Below are 19,218 nucleotides of genomic sequence, written 5' to 3' on the forward strand. Positions count from 1 at the left end.
AGGCCAGCTGGGGCTATGGAGAGACCCTGTCTCAAAAACACACAAAAAAATTAAAAAGAGAGAGAGAGAGGAGAAACAGATACAGAAACACAGAGATACAGACCCAGAGAGAGACATACAGAAGAGAAACAGAGACTCAAGAGTGACAGAAAGAGACAGAGAGAGACAGATGATCAGTGTGGGTGGAACCAATCTAGAGACTCACGATTGGGCAGGGCTTCCATGCCTTACCTTGAAGGTAGGTGAGAGGGAAATGCTGCATCTCCCTTTTCCTTCCAGCAGCCCTGAGTCCATTGCTGCCATCTTGCAGGTGGGAACACTGAGGCCCAGACACACTGGGGAGTGTCTTGATGGGGCACACCCAGAATTCCAGTGCTTTCAGGACCTGATGCTCAGAAATGTCCCCACAATGGTCTGCCTGGATGTGGGGACAAGAAAAAAGCCTGTGCTGACAGGAACAGAGGTGTGGGTGGGTGACCCAGTTCCTTCCTTAGACTAAATCTACTTTCTGGGTGGGAAAATAGAGGCCAGGAAAGGCCAAGTGTTTGCCCAGGGTCTCCAAGGCCACGGCAGGATGAAGGGCTGAGGGCTGAGGCCACTTCTGGAAGTGACTTTAGGAATTTGGGTAGAGATGGCAGGGGGCCTCACAACTCTTTCAGATCCCTGTTTCTGAAGTGTCTTCAAGGCCTGGGGCTGGGAAGAAGGGGGTGGGCAGCAGTCAAAGCTGTCTCCTGAGGCAAAATCATTGCTCAGAGCATGCAAGATGTCCTGAAGTGGATAGGTTAAGACAGGCTCTCCCAGGTCTTCCTGAAACAGTGGTTCAGCATGAACACACCAGGGAAGGACAGCTGCAAGGACAGCCCAGGGGGTGGCACCAGGCCTGGCCACTGTCAGAGCTGGAGCAGCCCTGACTAAGGGGGCTTTCTCAGGGTCCTAGACACCTCAGTTGATGCCAAAGACCAGCAAGTCTTGGGCCAAAGACATCACCAGGCCTCTTCCTAACCTTTTCACTCTAAGCAGGAAGTCCTCCTAACATCAAACCACAAAACTGAGGCCTGTTGGGGCAGGGCAGGGCTCATGGGCACCTTTAGTACAGTAGCAACTCCTGACAAGTGGGGACCCACAGCCCAAGGCCATCCACAGCTCTGGCAGGGGACTCAGGCATGATGCCAGGTTCTGGAAGCTCCCATTTGAGGAAGGCAGATATACACACAAGCAGGTCTCAGATGAAAGTATAAAGTGATAGGACACAGGGGACATTGTTGCTGGAGGTGACAGAGGGCCCTGGGCAGGGGTGACCTTGCATAGGGGGAGTGCTGGCCTGGGTGCAGAAGCTGTGACCTGTAGGGCAGGGACAAGAACTCTCCAGGGGTCAGAGCCTTAACTTCCTCTGGCGTCCCACTTTGGGGAATCCCTGGTTGGAAAATGTGGGTTAAACAGCAAGGAAAAATGGGGTTCATAGATCTCAGTCATCATGTATTCCTAGGGGAACCCAGACACATGGATGAGCCTGCAGTGCCCAGGTCCCATCTCCCCAAAAGGACAATGGCCTGGAGCCCCATTTGCCAGGCATCAAGGTCAAATGGCACAAAGAAGAGGAAGAGGGTGGGGACATCATACCAGTTCCCATTGTGGCATGGCCCACGTGGAAATACATCTGGGCTCAGATATGGCCAGAGCCCACACCCCCTCCAGAAGCCAGGGCAAGTGGGCCTCTTTCCATATGAGTGCCACGTGTCAGGCCTTTCTAGCTCCTGGGGTTGGATTCAGGGCCACCTGCAAACTAGGCAGATGCTCTACCCCTGAGTCACACCCCAGCCCCTCACTGGGGGATTCTAGGCAAGTGCCCTACCCCTGAGTCACACCCCAGCCCCTCACTGGGGGATTCTAGGCAAGTGCGCTACCCCTGAGTCACACCCCAGCCCCTCACTGGGGGATTCTAGGCAGGTGCTCTACCACTGAGTCACACCCCAGCCCCTCACTGGGGGATTCTAGGCAAGTGCCCTACCACTGAGCCACACCCCAGCCCCTCACTGGGGGATTCTAGGCAAGTGCCCTACCCCTGAGGAGTCACAAATCCCAGCCCCTCACTGGGGGATTCTAGGCAGGTGCTCTACCACTGAGTCACACCCCAGCCCCTCACTGGGGGATTCTAGGCAGGTGCCCTACCACTGAGCTACATTCCCAGCAATCCCCCCCGTCTCTCTTGACACAGGGTCTCCCTGTAGCCCCAGGTGGCCTGAAACTATGTGGACCAGGCTAGCCTCTATCTCACAGAGATCTGCCTCTCTCTACCTTGTAAGTGCTGGGATTAAAGGTGTCCACCACTATGCCTGACTCCCAGCTCCCTTTTTTACTCTTTATTTTTAGATAAGATCTCATTACTTTGCCCAAGGTGACCTTGAACTCACTCTGTAGCCTAGGCTGGTCTTGAACTTTCAATCCTGCCTCAATTGCTTGAAAGACTGAGATTACAGACCTATGCCTAAATTTGCTTATTTTTTTTAATTATTATTTTTTTTATAAGTATGAGTGTATTACCTGCATGTATGTAAGTGCGCCTGTGTTATGCAGTGACCACAGAGGTCAGAAGAGGGCATCAGATTTCCTGGAATTTGAGTTACAGATGGTTGTTAGCCACCATATGGGTGCTGGGAACTGAACCCCGGTCCTCTGCAAGAACAGCCAGTGCTCTTAACCGCTGAGTCATCTCTCCAGTCTCTAAGTTTTAATTTTATATATTTATTTTATTCATTGATTAATTCATTGATTTATTGAGATAGGCTCTCATGTAGCCTAGGCTGGCCTAGAACTCAATATGTTACAGAAGATGTCCTTGAACTTCTGATCTTCCTGCCTCCACTTCCCAAGTGTTGGGATTACAAGGGATACCACCACCTGGTTATGCAGTGCTGGGTATGCAACCCAGGGCTTCATGCTAGGCAAGTGCTCTACCAATTGAGTCACAACCCCAGCCCTGCCCTGTTCTAAGTGCACAGCTCAGGGAACCACCACTTTGTCTAGGTCCAGAACTTTCTCGCCACCCAAAAGGAAGCCCTGTGTCCATGAGCTCCCCCCAAGGCCTCTTCCCTTGAACCCAGCCCAGCCCAGCAGACTCCCTCCCCCCATCCCTGTCTGCTCAGCTTGCAGGAACCACCAGGTGCCAGCAGGTGAAGGCACCTGTTGGCCAGCAGGTTCCTGGGAGCCAGCTGCTGCTGCGCAAACAGCCCCAGAAGGATAGAGTGTCGACAGGGGCGGGGACAGACTTCAGCTCCTCCTCTGGTCCCTCCTTCAGCCTGAAGCCCAGGTGGGCCACTGGCCAGGTGAGGCCCTACCTGCCTTCCTGGCCTAACACAGCCTTCCAGAGCCTTGCTCCACCCCCACGGCAGGTGCCAGTGGAGACAAGGTGGCCACGTGAAAGACTAGTCTGGAGTCCTCAGAGGTGGCCAGGCCGCCCAGGCCTGAGCCCAAGAGCTTCCTGCCCACAGAGGTAGGCTCCAGCCCTGTGACCTGACAACGGAGAGCAGGAAGGAGGCGCAATGGGAGGAAGGGCTCCGCCGGCAGCCTCTGGAGCTTATTGAGACATTAAGAGCAGAGGGCAGGCAGTGGGTGGCTGGGGATGAAGGTGGGCAGGGGGGCTGGTGTGATGGGTGGGTACTTTCCCCTGAAGGAGGCAAAGCTTCCTGGCTTTCTCAGAAAAATGCCTCAGTCAAGTAGAACAGGTGGATCCCCACTTCCTAATCCTGAGTGGAAGCAAGCTTTGGGGATTTTTGTTTAGTTGTTTGGTTGGTTGGTGTGTTTGTTTAAGACAGGGTCTCTGTATAGCCCCAGCTGGCCTGGAACTCAAGGCTGGCCTTGATCTCACAGAGATCTACCTGCCTCTGTCTTCCCAGTGCTGGGATTAAAGGTGTGCACCACCATGCACAGCTTGTTTGGGGATATTTTTGGAGACCAGGGTCTCACTGTGTAGCCCAGTCTGCCCTCAAACTCATGGACACAGCCTCTAGAGGGCTGGGATGACAGACATGTGCCATCAGGCAAGCTTAGAACCAGTCTTTGGCCCCCTGGGAACTAGCTCCCTGAGGTCCCAGAGCATTGAATCTGAGGGGTTTCCCAGGACACCAGCTCAAGATCTGAGCCCCAGGCAGGAAAGCAACCAGGCCCCTGGGCTTCCACGTTCCCCAGGGGTGACTAGAGTCAGGGGAGAGGGTGGGAGAGGCAGACACAGATTCCTGTAGAAGAAACAGGTGGCCATGAGTGCTCAGGAAGATCTTGGGATGTTGAATGGGGTACCAGCGATGGTGGCCAGGTGGGCAGAAGTTCATAGTGGGCACAGCTGGCCACTGGGAAACACCCACATGGCCTCAGGCCTCAGCCCCTGTGGCCCCACCTCCCGCCCATCCCATCCCCTCCCCTCCCTCGGAAGCCTGAGCTGGGTCCTCACTCCTCTGCTGGCCCCTGCAGATGAGGAACTCATCAGGGCTCCTGCGGACAGCTGGAGTCCCTCTGGTTTCGGCGACCTGGCTTCTGCCCAGCCCGCCCCCGGCAATGCCCACAGTGGCAGCCAGGCCACAGATGGAGCGCGTGGACAACGGCTCGCAGGGGGCCCCCCAGCTCTTCCTTAACAGCGCGCTGGCCCGAGGCATGTCAGGTGTATTTGTATGGACTGCTCTGCTGCTCACCTGCCACCAGGTAAGCCCCCCTGTTTGGCCTGGCAAAGGACCATAGGTCTCTATAGGACCTGGCAGCTGCTGGGGTCAGGGGACCTCCATGGACAGTCCCAGTACTGGACACTGAGGCCTGGTGGGACCCCAGGCCACAGTGTCCAGCTAGGGCCTTTCCCCAGGGGCCAGGCCTGAAGTCTCTGCCAGGCAGAGGGCAGAGGGCAGAGCACTAGTCCAGCACCCCAAGTCATATCCTTGGCCCCTCACACTGGTCACTGAGGTCAGTGATTGGTTCCAGTTCACAGACAAGCACACTAAGACTCAGAGGGTCAGGGGCTCCCCCAGGCTCACACAGCTGGAGGAGCAAGGGCCTTATCCCTCTGGAGCTGGCCAGGGCCGGAATTTGCTCTGTAGCGAGCCTCAAGCCAGAAACAGGCAGCTGGGAGCTGTTGGGGGTAGGGGGCTGGAAGTTAGGGGAATGAGATTGGGTGAGCTGCGTGGAAGGAGAAGGAGCTAAGAGAAGACTGGGAGGTAGGAGCTGGGGGGGCAAGCGTCTGGAGAGCTGGGGAGCAGGAGCTGGGAGTGGGGAATTGGGGGTGGGGAGTGGGGGGACAGGGAGTTGGAGAACTGGGAGGTAGGAGCTGGGGATAGGAAGCTAGGCAGTAAGGAGTTGGATGCAGGAGCATCGGTCCTCTGGGATGCCACCTAACACTGTGAGGACATTGGTGAGCAAGTGAGCCCAGGGCAAGGGCCCTCAGGAGCAGAGACAGGAAGTGAGAGCAGGCTCCTCTGCCCATGTCAGACACCTGCTGGCTGGTACCTATCCAGGTGTGGCCTCAATAACCAGGATACAAGGAACACACACCAGTATCTAGAGACAAGCCAGGTGGGTCCTAGCCATAGAGGTGGGTGGCATGAGGCTGGCCCTTGCTGTTCAGGCCAGCAGAAAAGGCTTCCCAGAGGAGCAGGAACTGAACAGAGGGGTTCAATGCCTCACTTTACAAATGGAGAAAAGAAGGCTAGAGAGGTCAGCAGCTTGTCAAGGTCACTAGTCAGGCAGTGCCAGCCTGGGAGAGGTCTCCTGCTGGCTGGTCACACTGTGTTCTCCCTCAGCAGTGGCCAGGGAGGGACGGACTGATAGGAGCTTGGCTCTGACACCAGCAGCCTCTGTATCCCACACAGCCTCTGCACACAGTTCCCTCAAACATCATTATCCTGTGCCCCGAAGGGCACCTCCCCAGGAAGTCTTCCCTACAGTGGCCTGGAATGGGGCCATCCATCCAGCTCCCAATCCTCTTAAAGACTCTATGGAGGCCAGGTGTGGTGGCCCATGCTTTTAATCCCAGTTCTGGGAGGCAGAAGCAGATGGGTGTCTGAGTTCAAGGCCAGCCTGGTCTACATAGTGAGTTACTGGCCAGCCAGGGCTACACAATGAGACCCTGTCTCAAGCAAATTAATTAAAAAGACCCAGCATGAGGTTTTAGGTTCCATCTCCAGAACTGGGGGCGAGGGGGGGTACGGGGGGGTGTTTCTGTTCTAGTGTGTCCCTGTACAAAAACATGGAAAATTCAGAAAGGTTCAAGGAACACTATGATCACCTTCCTGTTTTGTTGGGAAAGGGTGTTGCTGTTTTTGTTTTTGCTTTGTTTTGTGGTTTTTTTTGAGACAGCATCTTGTACCCAGGCTGGTCCCAATCTCGCTATGTAGCTCTGTCCATCCATTCTGCCTCTACATTCCCAAGTTTCAGGATGACAGGCAGATATCACCTTGACCCTTTTATGTGATGATGGGAATGGAACCCAGGGCTTCCTGCATGCTAGGCAAGCACCCTACCAACTGAGTCACATCCCCAGCCCTTTCCTTCCGTTTTTATCAGGTATGTGTAATACTGGGAACCCTGCTGGTTCTCAGTATTCTCTCAACCTGGTTCTCAGGTTCCTCATCTCATTAGAGAGCTTGCCTTAGAGATGTTTCTGAGCATCTTTTTATGAAGGGGGGTATCTTTTTGAGACAAGGTCTCCCTGTAGCCCCAGCTGTCCTAGAACTCACTATGTAGACCAGGCTGGCCTTGAACTCACAGAGATCTGCCTGCCTCTGCCTCCCGAGTACTGGGATTAAAGGCGTGTGCCACTATGCCCGGCTCTGAGCATCTTTTTACTGACTATATAATGCTCCTTTGCACATCAGTTATATAGTATAGCCAGCCTGGGCCTCTATGGTGAGGGTGGGAAACCCCAGCAGTCATTCCTTGTGTTTCAGTATTTTGAGTCTCCATGCACAGAATTTTCCTATTTGTTTGTTTGTTTGTTTATAGTGTTTTTGAGCCTGGAACTTGCTAGGTAGACCAGGCTGACCTTGAACTCACAGATCCACCTGCCTCTGCCTCCCAAGTGCTAGGATTAAAGGCTTGTGCCACCATGCCCAACTTAATTTTCCCCTTTATTTAAGGAGTTTAAGGAATAAATTCATTCCTCTGTCCCTATGCTGAGAGCCTAATTGTGTTACAAACGCTCTACCCCTTCAGGTCTCCTGACCTAGATCTGACACTCAGCAGGGCTCAAGAAACTGTTGTTGAATGAGTGCCGCAGTGCTCACCGCAGCCCGCCTTACTCCCACAGGACATTGTAAATTGAGACGTGCCCTGTGCCTGAAGATGCTAAAGAATGGGGTTGTTTTTGTTTTTGTTTCTGTGGGGGAAGTGGGGTAGTGGAGAGATGACTGGGCAGTTAACAGCACTGACTGCAGCCAGGCATGGTGGTGAACGCCATTAGTCCCAGCACTCTGGAGGCAGAGGCAGGCAGATCTCTGTGAATTCAAGGCCAGCCTAGTCTACATAGCTAGTTCCAGGCCAGCTGGGTCTACATTGAGACCCTGCCTCAAAAAGACAAAAACAAGAGCACTGGTTCAGTCTCTAGCACCAGAAAAAGCCCAGGCATGGCAGACGCATCTGTAACCCCAGCACCAGGGGGTGGGGAGGGTCAGTGAGTCCCTGAAGCTCAGCCACAAGTGTACCAGATCAGTGAGCTCCAGATTCCATGAGAGAGGTCAAGAAAATAGGGTGGGTGGGACTGGAGCGATGGCTCAATGGTTAACAGTAGGTACTGTTTTTGCAGAGGACCCCAGTTCAATTCCCAGCACCCATACCAGGTGACCCACAACCACCTGTGATTCTAGCTCCAGGGGATTCGATGCCCTTGTTTGACCTCCATAGGTACCTGCATACATGTGGAATATACACACAAAGACACATATGCATACATTTAAAAAATTAAAATAATGCCAGGCATGGTGCTGCATGCCTTTCATCCCAGCACTTGGGAGGCAGAAGCAGGCAGATCTCTGTGAACTTGAAGGATAGCCTGGTCTACAATAGTGAGTTCTAGCCCAGTGGGGGCTACAGGAAGACCCTGTCTCAAACAAACAAAAAAAAATTTTTTTAAAGTTACATGGAGAGCAGTTGAGGAAGACACCCAGCATCAGCTTCTGGCTTCCACATGCATGCACACACATGTGCAGCCACACACATGTGCAGCCACACATACCAGCATACACCACATATGTACAAATATGCAAACAAAAAATCCACGTGGGTTGGATACCATAAATGTATGTGTATGAGTGTTTTGCCTACATGTATGTAAGTATACCACATGTGTGCAATGCCCTTGGAGGCCAGAAGAGGGCGTCAGAGCCCCTAGAACATGAGTTTCAGATAGTAGGTTGCTGCCATGTGAGTCCTGAGAACTGAATCCCCGTCTTCTGGAAGAGCAGCCAGTGCTCTTGACCACTGAGCCATCCCTCCAACCCCAAGTTTAATTTTTTTGTTAATCACAGATACTTTTTTTTTCTTTGTGGTGCTGAGGATTGGACCTAGGGTTTTACACATGGTTTATCTGAGCCACACCCCAAGCCCCTCACTGAGGGGATTCTAGGCAGGAGCTCTACCACTAAGCCACACCCCCACCCTCTTTTTACCTTTGTGTGTGAATAGAAGCCAGAAAGGTGTCATTCCACAGGCACTGTCCACATTGCTTTATGAGACAGAGTCTCTCACTGGGACCTGGAGTTCCTTGATTTGGCAAGACTGACCAGCCAGCCAGTGAGTTCCAAGAATCCATCTGTCTCCACCTCCCTAGCACTAGATGTAGGCCACATCACACCTGGCTTTTTCTTTGGGTTCTGGTGATCTGCATTCAGGTCCTCATGCTTGTACAGCAAGCACTTTATCCACTGAGCCATCTCCCCAGTTCCACATTCCATTTAGAGACAGGGTCACTAAGTTGCTTGGGCTGCACACATGATGTTCCTGCCTCAACCTCCCGAGTAGCTGGGATGACTGGCCTGCATGATCAGGCCTGACTCTTTCCATTTGATATATGTTCTCTATCCGTCTGATTACTATAGGAAAAGGTTTCCTTCCTGTGTCTGTCCTGCTCCCTGTAGAAAAGTAGGGAGTGTAGGAGAAGCAGGCCAGCCCAGAGGTCTGCCCAGTCTCACTTCCTGCCCAGCATCCTGGCTGGTGCCTGTGAGGTGAACAGAAGGGACAGGAGCTGGGGACAGAGGTCTCACCGGAACTCTCCTGGTGTAGATATACTCCCACCTACGTTCCTACACCGCGCCGTGTGAGCAGCGCTACGTCATCCGCCTCCTATTCATTGTGCCCATCTACGCCTTCGACTCCTGGCTCAGCCTCCTCCTCCTCGGGGGCCATCCCTACTATGTCTACTTCGACTCTGTCCGAGACTGCTACGAAGGTGATGGGGGGCTGGGCTGGGGAACCAGGGGGAACCCCAGACACACACACACACACACACACACACACACACACACACACACGATGCTCAGGGCTGGGCTGGGGGAGCCCAGTGAGAACCCCAGCCACCCACATGCTTACATGTTCCCACCAGCCTCCAGCCAGGTACCCCATCCTCCCTGTCTCAGCATGCGTCTGAGACCTGCTGCTTATAAGGGTTGCATAGTCTGCAACCTGGATGCCTGGTTTGCTGATCTGAACATGCCCTGAGGGTGTGCCCCAACATGTGCGCTATGGATTTCTGGTGGGTCTAGCCGAACCTACACGTGGAAGGGTCCCGTGGGCCCACGCTCACTATCACCCCTCTGTCCCCACTGCAGCATTTGTCATATACAGTTTCCTAACCTTGTGCTTCCAATATCTGGGGGGCGAGAGCGCCATCATGGCTGAGATCCGCGGCAAACCCATCAGGTGAGCCCACCCTGCCCAGGGCCTGGCCAGGCCATGCCAGGGACCCTTCAGCTGTCTTCCCAGCAGCCTCAGCCACTTCTTCCTCACATCCAGGTCCAGCTGCTTCTATGGGACCTGCTGTCTCCGGGGCGTGTCCTACTCCATCACGTTCCTGAGGTTCTGCAAGCAGGTGAAGGGCTGTCTAGCCCCCCGTGCCCTTGCCCTGCCCCCATGCAACCGTTCTCACTCCCTTCCCCCACCACACCCCCAGGCCACACTACAATTCTGTATCGTCAAACCAGTCATGGCTTTGATCACCATCATCCTCCAGGCCTTTGACAGATACCACGATGGAGACTTCAAGTAAGGAGAGTCAGGACCCCCTCAGGTCCTTCCTCAAGGGGCCATCCCTCTAAGTGGGCTGTAGCTCAGTGGGTAGAGTATTGGGCAACAAAAAGCCTCAAGCCCTGTTCTTGATGCTAAGATCCTGGAGAAAAGACCTAGGTGGGGCTGTGCCAGGAAGGGGACAAGCCAAAAGCATGTCTATAAAGGCCAGGGGTCGCTCTAACCAACATATCCTCTGGCCCAGTGTCCGCAGCGGCTACCTGTATGTGACCCTCGTGTACAACGCCTCTGTCAGCCTGGCTCTCTACGCTCTGTTCCTTTTCTACTTTGCTACCAGGGAGCTCCTGAGGCCCTTCGAGCCGGTGCTCAAGTTCCTCACCATCAAAGCCATCATCTTCCTCTCCTTTTGGCAGGGTGTGTGGGCTCTGGGCATAGGTGTGGAGCCAGGGCTGGCATTCCTGGAACCTGGGTTCAGACTGCACCTCCATCCCAGCCCTGTGTGTCTCAGCTTCCCTAGTCATGGGGAAGTAGCTCAGCTGCTCAAATCAGAGCCAGTAGAGCCTAGGGCTTTGGGATACAGTGAGGTCTGTCAGCAAAAGGAGGCCACAACTGGGCTTCCTGAGCCCTGGTCCCTGCCAGGCTGTGAGAATTCAGTCCCCATGGTGGAGGAAGACATCCAGCAGACAGACCATAGGAGAGAGGCCCCTAACTGGATGTGTCAGGGAGAGCACCCAAGGACGCCAACTTTGAGACACTCAGCCCTCTCAACCACAGTCCCCCGTCACAAAATGTGACCGTATGGACAGGCTGCCTTGGTCAGAGGAGACTGGGGGGAAGGCTAGTCTTTCTCTTGCCATCCCCTGCCTACATCAGGCTTCAGTGGGCAGGGCTCAGCTCCCTTCCAGGGCCTGAGCAGTCATCACCACCTCCAGGAATGCTGCTGGCCATCTTGGAGAGATGTGGGATCATCCCTGAGGTTCAAGCTGTGGATGGCACCAGAGTAGGGGCCGGCACACTAGCTGCTGGCTACCAGAACTTTCTAATCTGCATTGAGATGTTGTTTGCCTCGCTTGCGCTGCGCTACGCCTTCCCCTGTCAGGTCTACGCAGAGAAGAACTCGCCTGGTAAGCCTGGAGTACTGGAATGGCTTAGCCATGGTATCCACTGCCCAGCAGGGAGATACCCCTGTGGGTGTCTGAACCAGTAGGTAAGGGGGGCTGCGAGCTCTGGAGACTCTAGTAGACCTGGCCACTACCAGAGGTCCCTTGAGGGTGTCAGGAGGGGCTGGGCTGACCACCCTAAGAGTACAGCCATTTGGATCATATGGCTGGTGACCGCCTGGCTCCCACCTGCTCAGTGTGAAGGGCTCTGGTATCTGGAGTCACTTGCTAGCCAATGGCAAGGCCTAAACACACAAGATCCACCCCCAGGCCTGAGTAGCCCAAGATAGCCTGGGTAAGACAGGACTGAGGGAATGGGTATTCAATGTGGGGTGCTAGGGTCCATGGAGGCCTGTGGCTCAGCCTATGCTCTGTCCCCTCCAGCCCCACCAGCACCTATGCAGAGCATATCCAGTGGCCTAAAGGAGACGATCAGCCCTCAGGACATCGTCCAGGATGCCATTCATAACTTCTCACCAGCCTACCAGCAGTATATACAACAAGCCACACATGAGGCCCCGGGGCCCAGCCAGGGTGGGCACCATCCATCACCCAGCACCCACCCTGGCCCAATCAGTGGCTCCAGAGTGGGTAAAAAAAGCCAAAACATAGAGAAACGCATGCTGATTCCCTTTGAGGACCTGTAGGGATGAGGAGAGTGTGGAGTCTGGCTGGGGACCCAGTCTGCCTGGGCCCCCACCCACCAGCTTACTTTCCAGAGGCCCAGCCTCTCCTGAGAAACCCCCTGCGAGGTCTTGGGGGCCCTCCCCATCCCACATATGGCCCAGGGAAAAGTCACCTGGGCGAAATGGACAAGCCCAAGGACCCAGTGGCGTGACCAGGCCGCAGGTGGACCTGAGAGCTGGCTACTCCTTCCATACCACAGGCCCACGAGACAGATGGTTAGGTCAACTGCAGAGAGGGACAGTCAGGAAGAATAGGCCCGGTCACCTAGGACTGAGGAGCCACAGAGCCTGGGCCTGGCTGTGGCTATCTTGGGTGCATGAAGAAACCCCCCTGCCCTTTATTCTAGCACAGATCCTTGGTAAGGCCCCCACGGGGGTGGCCTGGCCTCTTAGCACAGCATGGCTGTGAGGGCACCAGCCTGCCAGCTACTAACTGCTTATTTATAGATAAACACCTTGCATTTTCTAAAGCTTGTTGGATGTCTGTTTTTGCAGGACTTATATCCCATGTGAAGGGCTACCAAGGGGTGGTCCGCCAGGGCCCATGGGATAAAGCTGGGTGTCAGGGACAACCAGGGCAACCACTGCAGTGTGGCTCAGAGCAGTGCAGGGCAGAGTGTGGACTTTCCCACCAGATGAGAAGTTCTGTGCTACCATTAGAGCTGGGGTAATCATCTCCCTGGGCACCTCAGGCTGGCCCCAGCTGAGAGTGGATTATGAGGCTGAGCATAAGCCTGGTATCCTGCCTTTTTCCCTTCCACTTCCTGCATACCAAGGAGAACCAAGTGCCCAGGGAGCTTGAGATCAGCCCAGTATCTGTAGCTAGAATGGCTTTGGAAATGTGGGGGACAAAGGCAGCAGGTGTGGGGAGCCAGGCCCAGCAAGCCAGACAGGCACTTGGACAGTGGGCACCACCCAGGGAGCAGTGACACCCGCCTGGCTGCTGGTTCCCACGGCCAGTAGGGAGAGAAGAGAGCGTGCCCTTGACTTCAGAGACAGCTAAACAGCACCTGACTACAGTGTCAAGGGTGGGGAGGTGACACTCCCCTGCCTTCTTGTTTCCAGGGCACAGGAATCAGGGATTCAAGGCCAGTGGCCTCTCTCTGGCCCTGCTGGGCTGATAAGACAGACTTAGTTCCTCCCTGCACCTGGCCACAAAGAGCCACCCACACCCACTTATCATGCCTTCTGGGGCTGGCAGGGCTACAGAGCAGCCTCGGGAAGGGCTCACAATATCTGGAGACTGAGACAGGCTCTGTGCCAGCCTTCCAATGAGAGGGGAGACTTAGGCAGTCCTCTGCCAAAGGGAGAGACCCTATCTCTGCCCTAGAGATAGATGCCAAGTAGCCTCTGGGGCCCTGGACGGCCTCTGAGGTCTGTGCTTTAGAGAAGGGATAGAATTGACATCTATGAACACCCACCCATGTGTCAGGAACCTGCATATACTGATACTGGGGAAGGTGGGCCCTGACCAGGTTGCCGGAAGTCACTGAGCATGGCAAGGAACTGACTACTCCCTCCTCCACAGACATCTTCACCTGTAGATGGGCATGCTTTCTCCCAACACAACACAAAGCAAAGCCAGGCTAGGGATAATATGGTACCCAGGGCTCAACATGGGCTGTTTGAATGTGGCCACTGACTCAGAAGAAGCCAGCTGCCTAGGCATTGCCACTCAGGGAATATGGGGGAATGGTTGGGGTATGGGGGGGCTTCAAGTTTCATCACTAGTGAAAGAAGGATCAGGCACAGTACCAGCCCACGGGGCCCGAGGAAGGGACTGCTTGGTAGGCAGGAACTGGGTTTGTCCTGGCTCAGCCTTTTGCCATTTCCTGTGTACACACACATGCATGCCTGCAAGTATGCATGCATGTAAGCATTTGTATGGCAGCCAGAGGTCGATGCTGGGCGTCTCCTCAGTTATTCTCCACATCATTTTTTGGCAATTTTTTAAATTTTTTAAAATTTATTTTTAGTTTATGTGTATGAGTATTTTGGATATAAGTACACCACATTCATACAATGCCCTCAGAGGCCAGAAGAGGGCATCAGATCCCGTGGAACTGGAGTGACAGACTATATCACCTTGTGAGTGCTGGGAATTGAACCCAGGTCCTCTGCAAGATCAGCCAATAATCTTAACTGCTGAGCCATCTCTCCAGCCTCCTTCAATGGTGATTTTTTTTTCTTCCCACCTGTGACAAATTGTCTATAAATAAAATCTATACTCAGCCATCACTAGCAGTTCCAAAGTTTAAGGACTGAAAACAGGGATCAAATCAGGATGCTTAAGGTATTGAACCTTCACTGTATTTTTTGACAGGACCACTCACTAAACCTGAAGCTTCATCAGTTAGGCTAAGCTGGCTGTTCAGTAAAGCCCCAGGAATCTGCCTGTCTTCATCTCAACCCCAAAAGTGCTGGGGTTACAGATGCACATGACCAGTCCTTTATGTGGGTGATGGGGCTCTGAACTCATGCTTAATTTGTCTACTGAGCCAACATACCAGCCCCTATGCCGTGAGATACGGTCTTACTCTGTAGCCCAGGCTGGCCTGGAACTCTGTGTAGCATAGGCTGTCCTTGAACTTGCCATCATGTTGTCTCAGCCTCCTAAATGCTAGGATTTCCAAGTGTGAGCCACAATGCTAGGCTCTTGCCATTTCTAACTTGCTCTGATCCCTGGTTCTCGTGTGTGTGGTAACCCAGGCAAAACCTAAGCACAGTGTAGGTGTCCAGCATGGCTGGTCAGGGGCTCCTTTACATTCTGTCTGGCCACAGAAGCTGGTTGCCACTCAAGAGTAGGCTAGGGTCAGTTGCAGAGAAATCTGCCTTAGCTAAGTGGTCACCCTACCTGGTAAATATCTCTGCAGTCAGGGTAGGTGAGCAGGAGGGACATGTGGGTTGGTCCAGCCTACTGAGGTCAGGGCAGGGGCTGACAGCTCACCTGGAAAGTCTGGGTGGAGGGATGGCATCCATCAGGAGACCTAGTTGATCTGGGTCTAATTAGGCTTCCTGTGCATGTGTGAATGTACAGGCACGTGTGTGGAGGCTAGAAGACAGCTTTGTTTCTCAGGCACTGTCTACCTATTCTTGTTTTAAGACAGGGTCTCTCATTGGCCTCACCAAGTAGGAATTCATCAGAGGGCCAGTGAGCCCCAGAGTCACCTGCCTCTACTTCCCCAGTGCTGGGATTACAAGCATACCATATGTCTGGCTTTTTAACACAGGTTCTGGGGACTGAACTCAGGTCTTCATGCTTACAAGGCAAGCTCTGTACCAGTCATTTCTCCAGCCCTAGTTATGCTTAAAACATTCTATTGGCTGCACTAAGCTGGGACATTGCTCTCTGCCCCACATGGACCCTGTCCCTCTTGCAGTGTCCTACAGGTTCACCCCAGACCCCACCCAACACTGCTCAGGGGGCAGGGCCAGGCAGGCAATATGGCCCACCCTGCTGGGAAGGGACGGCTCAGGTCCCTGAGGCTCCCAGCTATAAAGCAGGGATCTCTCAGCTATCAGAGACTACTGGATGCTCAGGGACCCACTTGCAAGTGAGCCAGGAGCACAGGAATGCCAGTCCCCGCATCCCAAGAAGCCAGTCCAGGATCCTGACTCAGGTCCCCAGGAGCCTTGGTATGTGGTATAGGAAGCCAGGGCCCACCAGGAGGTCTAGCCCAGGTCCCAGGGCTTCCAGCCACATCAGCATCCACACTGGTAACATCTCAAACAGGAAACTCTTTATTGCAAAGATACAAAAGCAGTCACAGCAACATGTACAGCAATAAATTAGGTAGTGGCCATAAGGCAGGGTGCAGATGGGTCCACGGTATATGATCTCGTCTCAATAATTTATGACATGGGGGGAGAAAAAGTAGCACAAAAAAAAATAAATATTGAAATGAAACTGATGAAACTGCCAAGTACAGGTGGCCAGGGACGCTGGGCCCGTGTGGCCAGTACGCATCCCTGTCCCTCTGAAAGAACACAGCTTGCCTTCTTTGGGAAGATAGAGGCATGAGACAGAAAACTCATTTTCTTAAATAAAAAAATCCATATATTAAATCATGAAAATGAAATTTCAGTGATATAAAGAAAAACAGAGCACACTCACATCCTTCCTTAGCCCCTCCTTCCAGGTGGGCCCCTGGATGAGCTCCAGGTGGGAAGAGCTCTCTCAATCTCAAGGTTCAGAGCCCCCCACCAGAAGTACACAGCAACCCACAGCCAGTGGTCACCTGCTTACCACATCCCACAGACGGGATACCAGGAGCTGGGAAGAGGCCGCTACTGCAACCCATCTTGGAGCGCACATGCTACTAGTGACCCAACGTGTCCAGGCCACTTGGTGGCACCCTGGGCTTCAGTCCAAAGCAAGCAACTGATTCATGGAAGCAGGGGGAGGCGGGGAGCATGGGCGATGGACAAGCCCCCACCCCATGCAACCCACTCTGCACTAATAGAGATCTACCAGGAAAGAAAACTGTTATGAAGAATCTGTATGATAAAATGTGTATATAATTTTTATATATATATATATATCTTCTCTCTCTTTAAATATTCCCCCATGGTCCTTATTGATATCCAATATGGATTACCTACCAAAAGGTATTGACAGCAATTTCTAAGTGCCTGGCTGTGGCTCAGCCTGCCCCTCCCCACTCCTCCCACCTACCATGCTCCCCAGGATCTTGGGGGACAGCCCACCACACAGCAGGGCCCCAGTTTCTGACTGGACAATAAGCTGAAGCCCTTGGGGCTGCCTGTCCTCTGCTCTCTTCCCAATCCTGCAGGCAGACCTGGCATCTCCCTGGAGGCTTGCTGCAGCCCTCTTGTGCTGGCCCTGATAGTTACACATGGCTTCTAGCTGGTGACAGGGCACAGGGCTCATATTCCACCAACCTGCCCCAGATGGGGCTCCCAAAGCCAGCCCTTGCTCACCCAGCTGGGACTCTAGTCACAGGAAGGGGCGCTATAGCCGTGCTCTGGGAGAGAAGGCCCAGAAAGGGTCCCCAAGGTGACCAGTGGTACAAACATTCAGGAAGAAGGAATAGGCAGGTGACAATTGAGCACCAAGGTTGCACAGATGGTCTCTCTGTGCCTACAGACTGCCCTGGGATCTCGCTGACCTACCCACAGGGGGGATATCCACAAGGCCCTCCAGATGTGCCCTCTGGCCCTCTACACTGTGATGCTATGGCCTTTCCACATCCTGGGGTCTAGGCCCCCAAGACTCCACTCGATCCTCACCCACCTCACTGCCTGTCTTTCTCCAGTAAGAAGACACATCGTAATTGCTACCTCTACATCCCCCAACATCTCTCAGGTCACTTGCCCCCTCCAGCCTCTCTCCTCTGCTGAGTACAGATGTTTGCTGGCTTTGTGGCTAGGTGGCCCCTACACCACACTATGCAGCCGCCTCAGCTGACAGACAACAAGAGACACTCCACGACCTCCATGCAACCCTCTGCACATACTGGACAGACTTTCCCATGTGACCACCTACCTGACCAGGGCTCCTTGCCCTCGGGGGCTGTGCCAGGCCCTGCAGGTAGCCATTCCTAGAACTGCTTCCCAGGACATGGCTCTCAGGGATAACACAGATTGTGGCGCCATTTGCTAGGAACAAGGTTGGAACTTGTTCCTGTCACCAGCCAGAGCCCAGCAAAGGGCAGTGCAGTGTCCACCGTGGCAGCTGGAGAACCTTGGCAGGGATGCTATTGATGGGCAGGCATTGAAGAAGGCTCATAAAAACACACCCCTGCAGGAAGGGGCAGTGTGTGTGTACACGTGTGTGCATGGGACTGTGTGCAGCACCTGCTCAGGAAAACCTCCCTCTCACGCTGCATCAGTCTATCCCTGCTGTCCCCACCCTCAGCCTGGCAGGGTCCGAGATGGGCAGGTGCACATAAGGAGTCTGTGCCAAGGAGCCTAAGACAGGCGTGGGCCGTGCCTCTGCCAGCACCCTGCCTGGCCCAGGCAGGCACTAGGACGCAGCTGAGAAGGGTACAGAGGTGGAGGAGAGCTCAGCCGACTTGACGATAGTGATGACGCTGGTGGTGGCCACCTTGGTGGGCGTGACAGGCCCACGGGCCACGGTGCGGGCGAAGGTCTGCAGGGCCTCGTACTTGGAGCGCAGGGCGTCCAGCTCCAGCCGCATGCTGCTGTTCTCCCGGGCCAGTTTCTCCACCTCCCGCTGCAGCTCCACTCGCTGCCGCTCCAGCTCCTCTTTTTGAGTCACTCGCTTGATGCGACAGCTGGCCGCGTAGCCACGGTTCTTGAGTGTGCGTCGCCGCTGCTTCAGCCGCGTCACCTCCTCCTTGGTGAGCCCCCGAAGGTGCTGGTTCAGCTCCCGCACCGACATAGACACCAACTCATCATCACTGAGCACAGGGGCGTTCTCGCCCGCCTCCTTCTTGACCTGAGGGACCATAGCAGCAGGGGTTAGCATGGGGAGATGCAGGGTTCACTCCAGTACCTGCTCACAGTCGCCAAGAAGGCTGGGATCTGGTCCAACAGAAGCCCAGCAGTGCCTCTTGCCTGTCCTGTGCTCCCATTCTGGACCAGGGTGGCAGTGTGGGACTCTAACATTGTGCCCATGACAGGGTGCCACAAAGTCATATTGCACAGCCCTGTCACTAGGACCCCTCTTTGATCAGAGAGGACCCAAAACCTGTTTCCTTAAGAAGTAAGGTCATGGGGCTGGAGAGATGGCTCAGTGATTAAGAGCACTGCTCTTGCAGAGGACTTGGGTTCGATACCCAGCACCCACTTAGTGGCTGACAACCACCAGTAACTCCAGTTCCAGGGATCTGACACCATCTTCTGACCTCCAAAGGCATTGCACAACAATGCACTTACATACATACATGCAGACAATACACTCATACACATAAAATTTTAAAAAAGAAGTATTCAAGGAGTTGGAGGGGTGGCTCAGAGGTTAAGAGCACTGGCTGCTCTTATAGAGGACCTAGGTTTGATTCCCAGCACCCACATGGCAGCTAACAACTGTCTGTAACTCCAGTTTCAGGGGATTCAGTGCCCTCTTTTGACCTCTGTAGGCATTACATGACACAGGTACACTTACATACACGCAGGCAATACACTCATATACATAAAATAAAAATATTTGAAAAATGAAAAAAAATTAAAATTAA

General features: G+C 53.8%; 2 protein-coding genes across 3 annotated transcripts in view; one reads left to right on the plus strand and one right to left on the minus strand.

The window, feature by feature from the left end:
- Positions 1-3,405: 3,405 nt before the first annotated feature.
- On the plus strand, positions 3,406-12,479 carry Tmem184a (transmembrane protein 184A). Its single transcript, XM_017802776.2, has 9 exons — positions 3,406-3,490; positions 4,465-4,692; positions 9,253-9,418; positions 9,798-9,888; positions 9,982-10,057; positions 10,139-10,230; positions 10,457-10,626; positions 11,145-11,336; positions 11,757-12,479. Exons 2-9 carry the CDS (start codon positions 4,465-4,467, stop codon positions 12,017-12,019), a joined length of 1,278 nt encoding a protein of 425 aa, XP_017658265.1. The 5' UTR covers positions 3,406-3,490; the 3' UTR covers positions 12,020-12,479.
- Positions 12,480-15,776: 3,297 nt separating this feature from the next.
- Mafk (MAF bZIP transcription factor K) overlaps positions 15,777-19,218 on the minus strand; it is a 15,419-nt gene continuing 11,977 nt past the window's right edge. For both annotated transcript variants that reach the window (XM_008851419.3, XM_017802799.2), the window contains exon 3: positions 15,777-18,479. In XM_008851419.3, coding sequence (XP_008849641.1) covers positions 18,045-18,479 — 435 coding nt within the window. In that variant the 3' untranslated portion in view covers positions 15,777-18,044. The remainder of the gene's footprint in view (positions 18,480-19,218) is intronic.

The sequence above is a fragment of the Nannospalax galili genome, unplaced genomic scaffold (assembly GCF_000622305.1).
Source record: "Nannospalax galili isolate Female #2095 unplaced genomic scaffold, S.galili_v1.0 scaffold664, whole genome shotgun sequence".
NCBI classification, from domain to species: Eukaryota; Metazoa; Chordata; class Mammalia; order Rodentia; family Spalacidae; genus Nannospalax; species Nannospalax galili.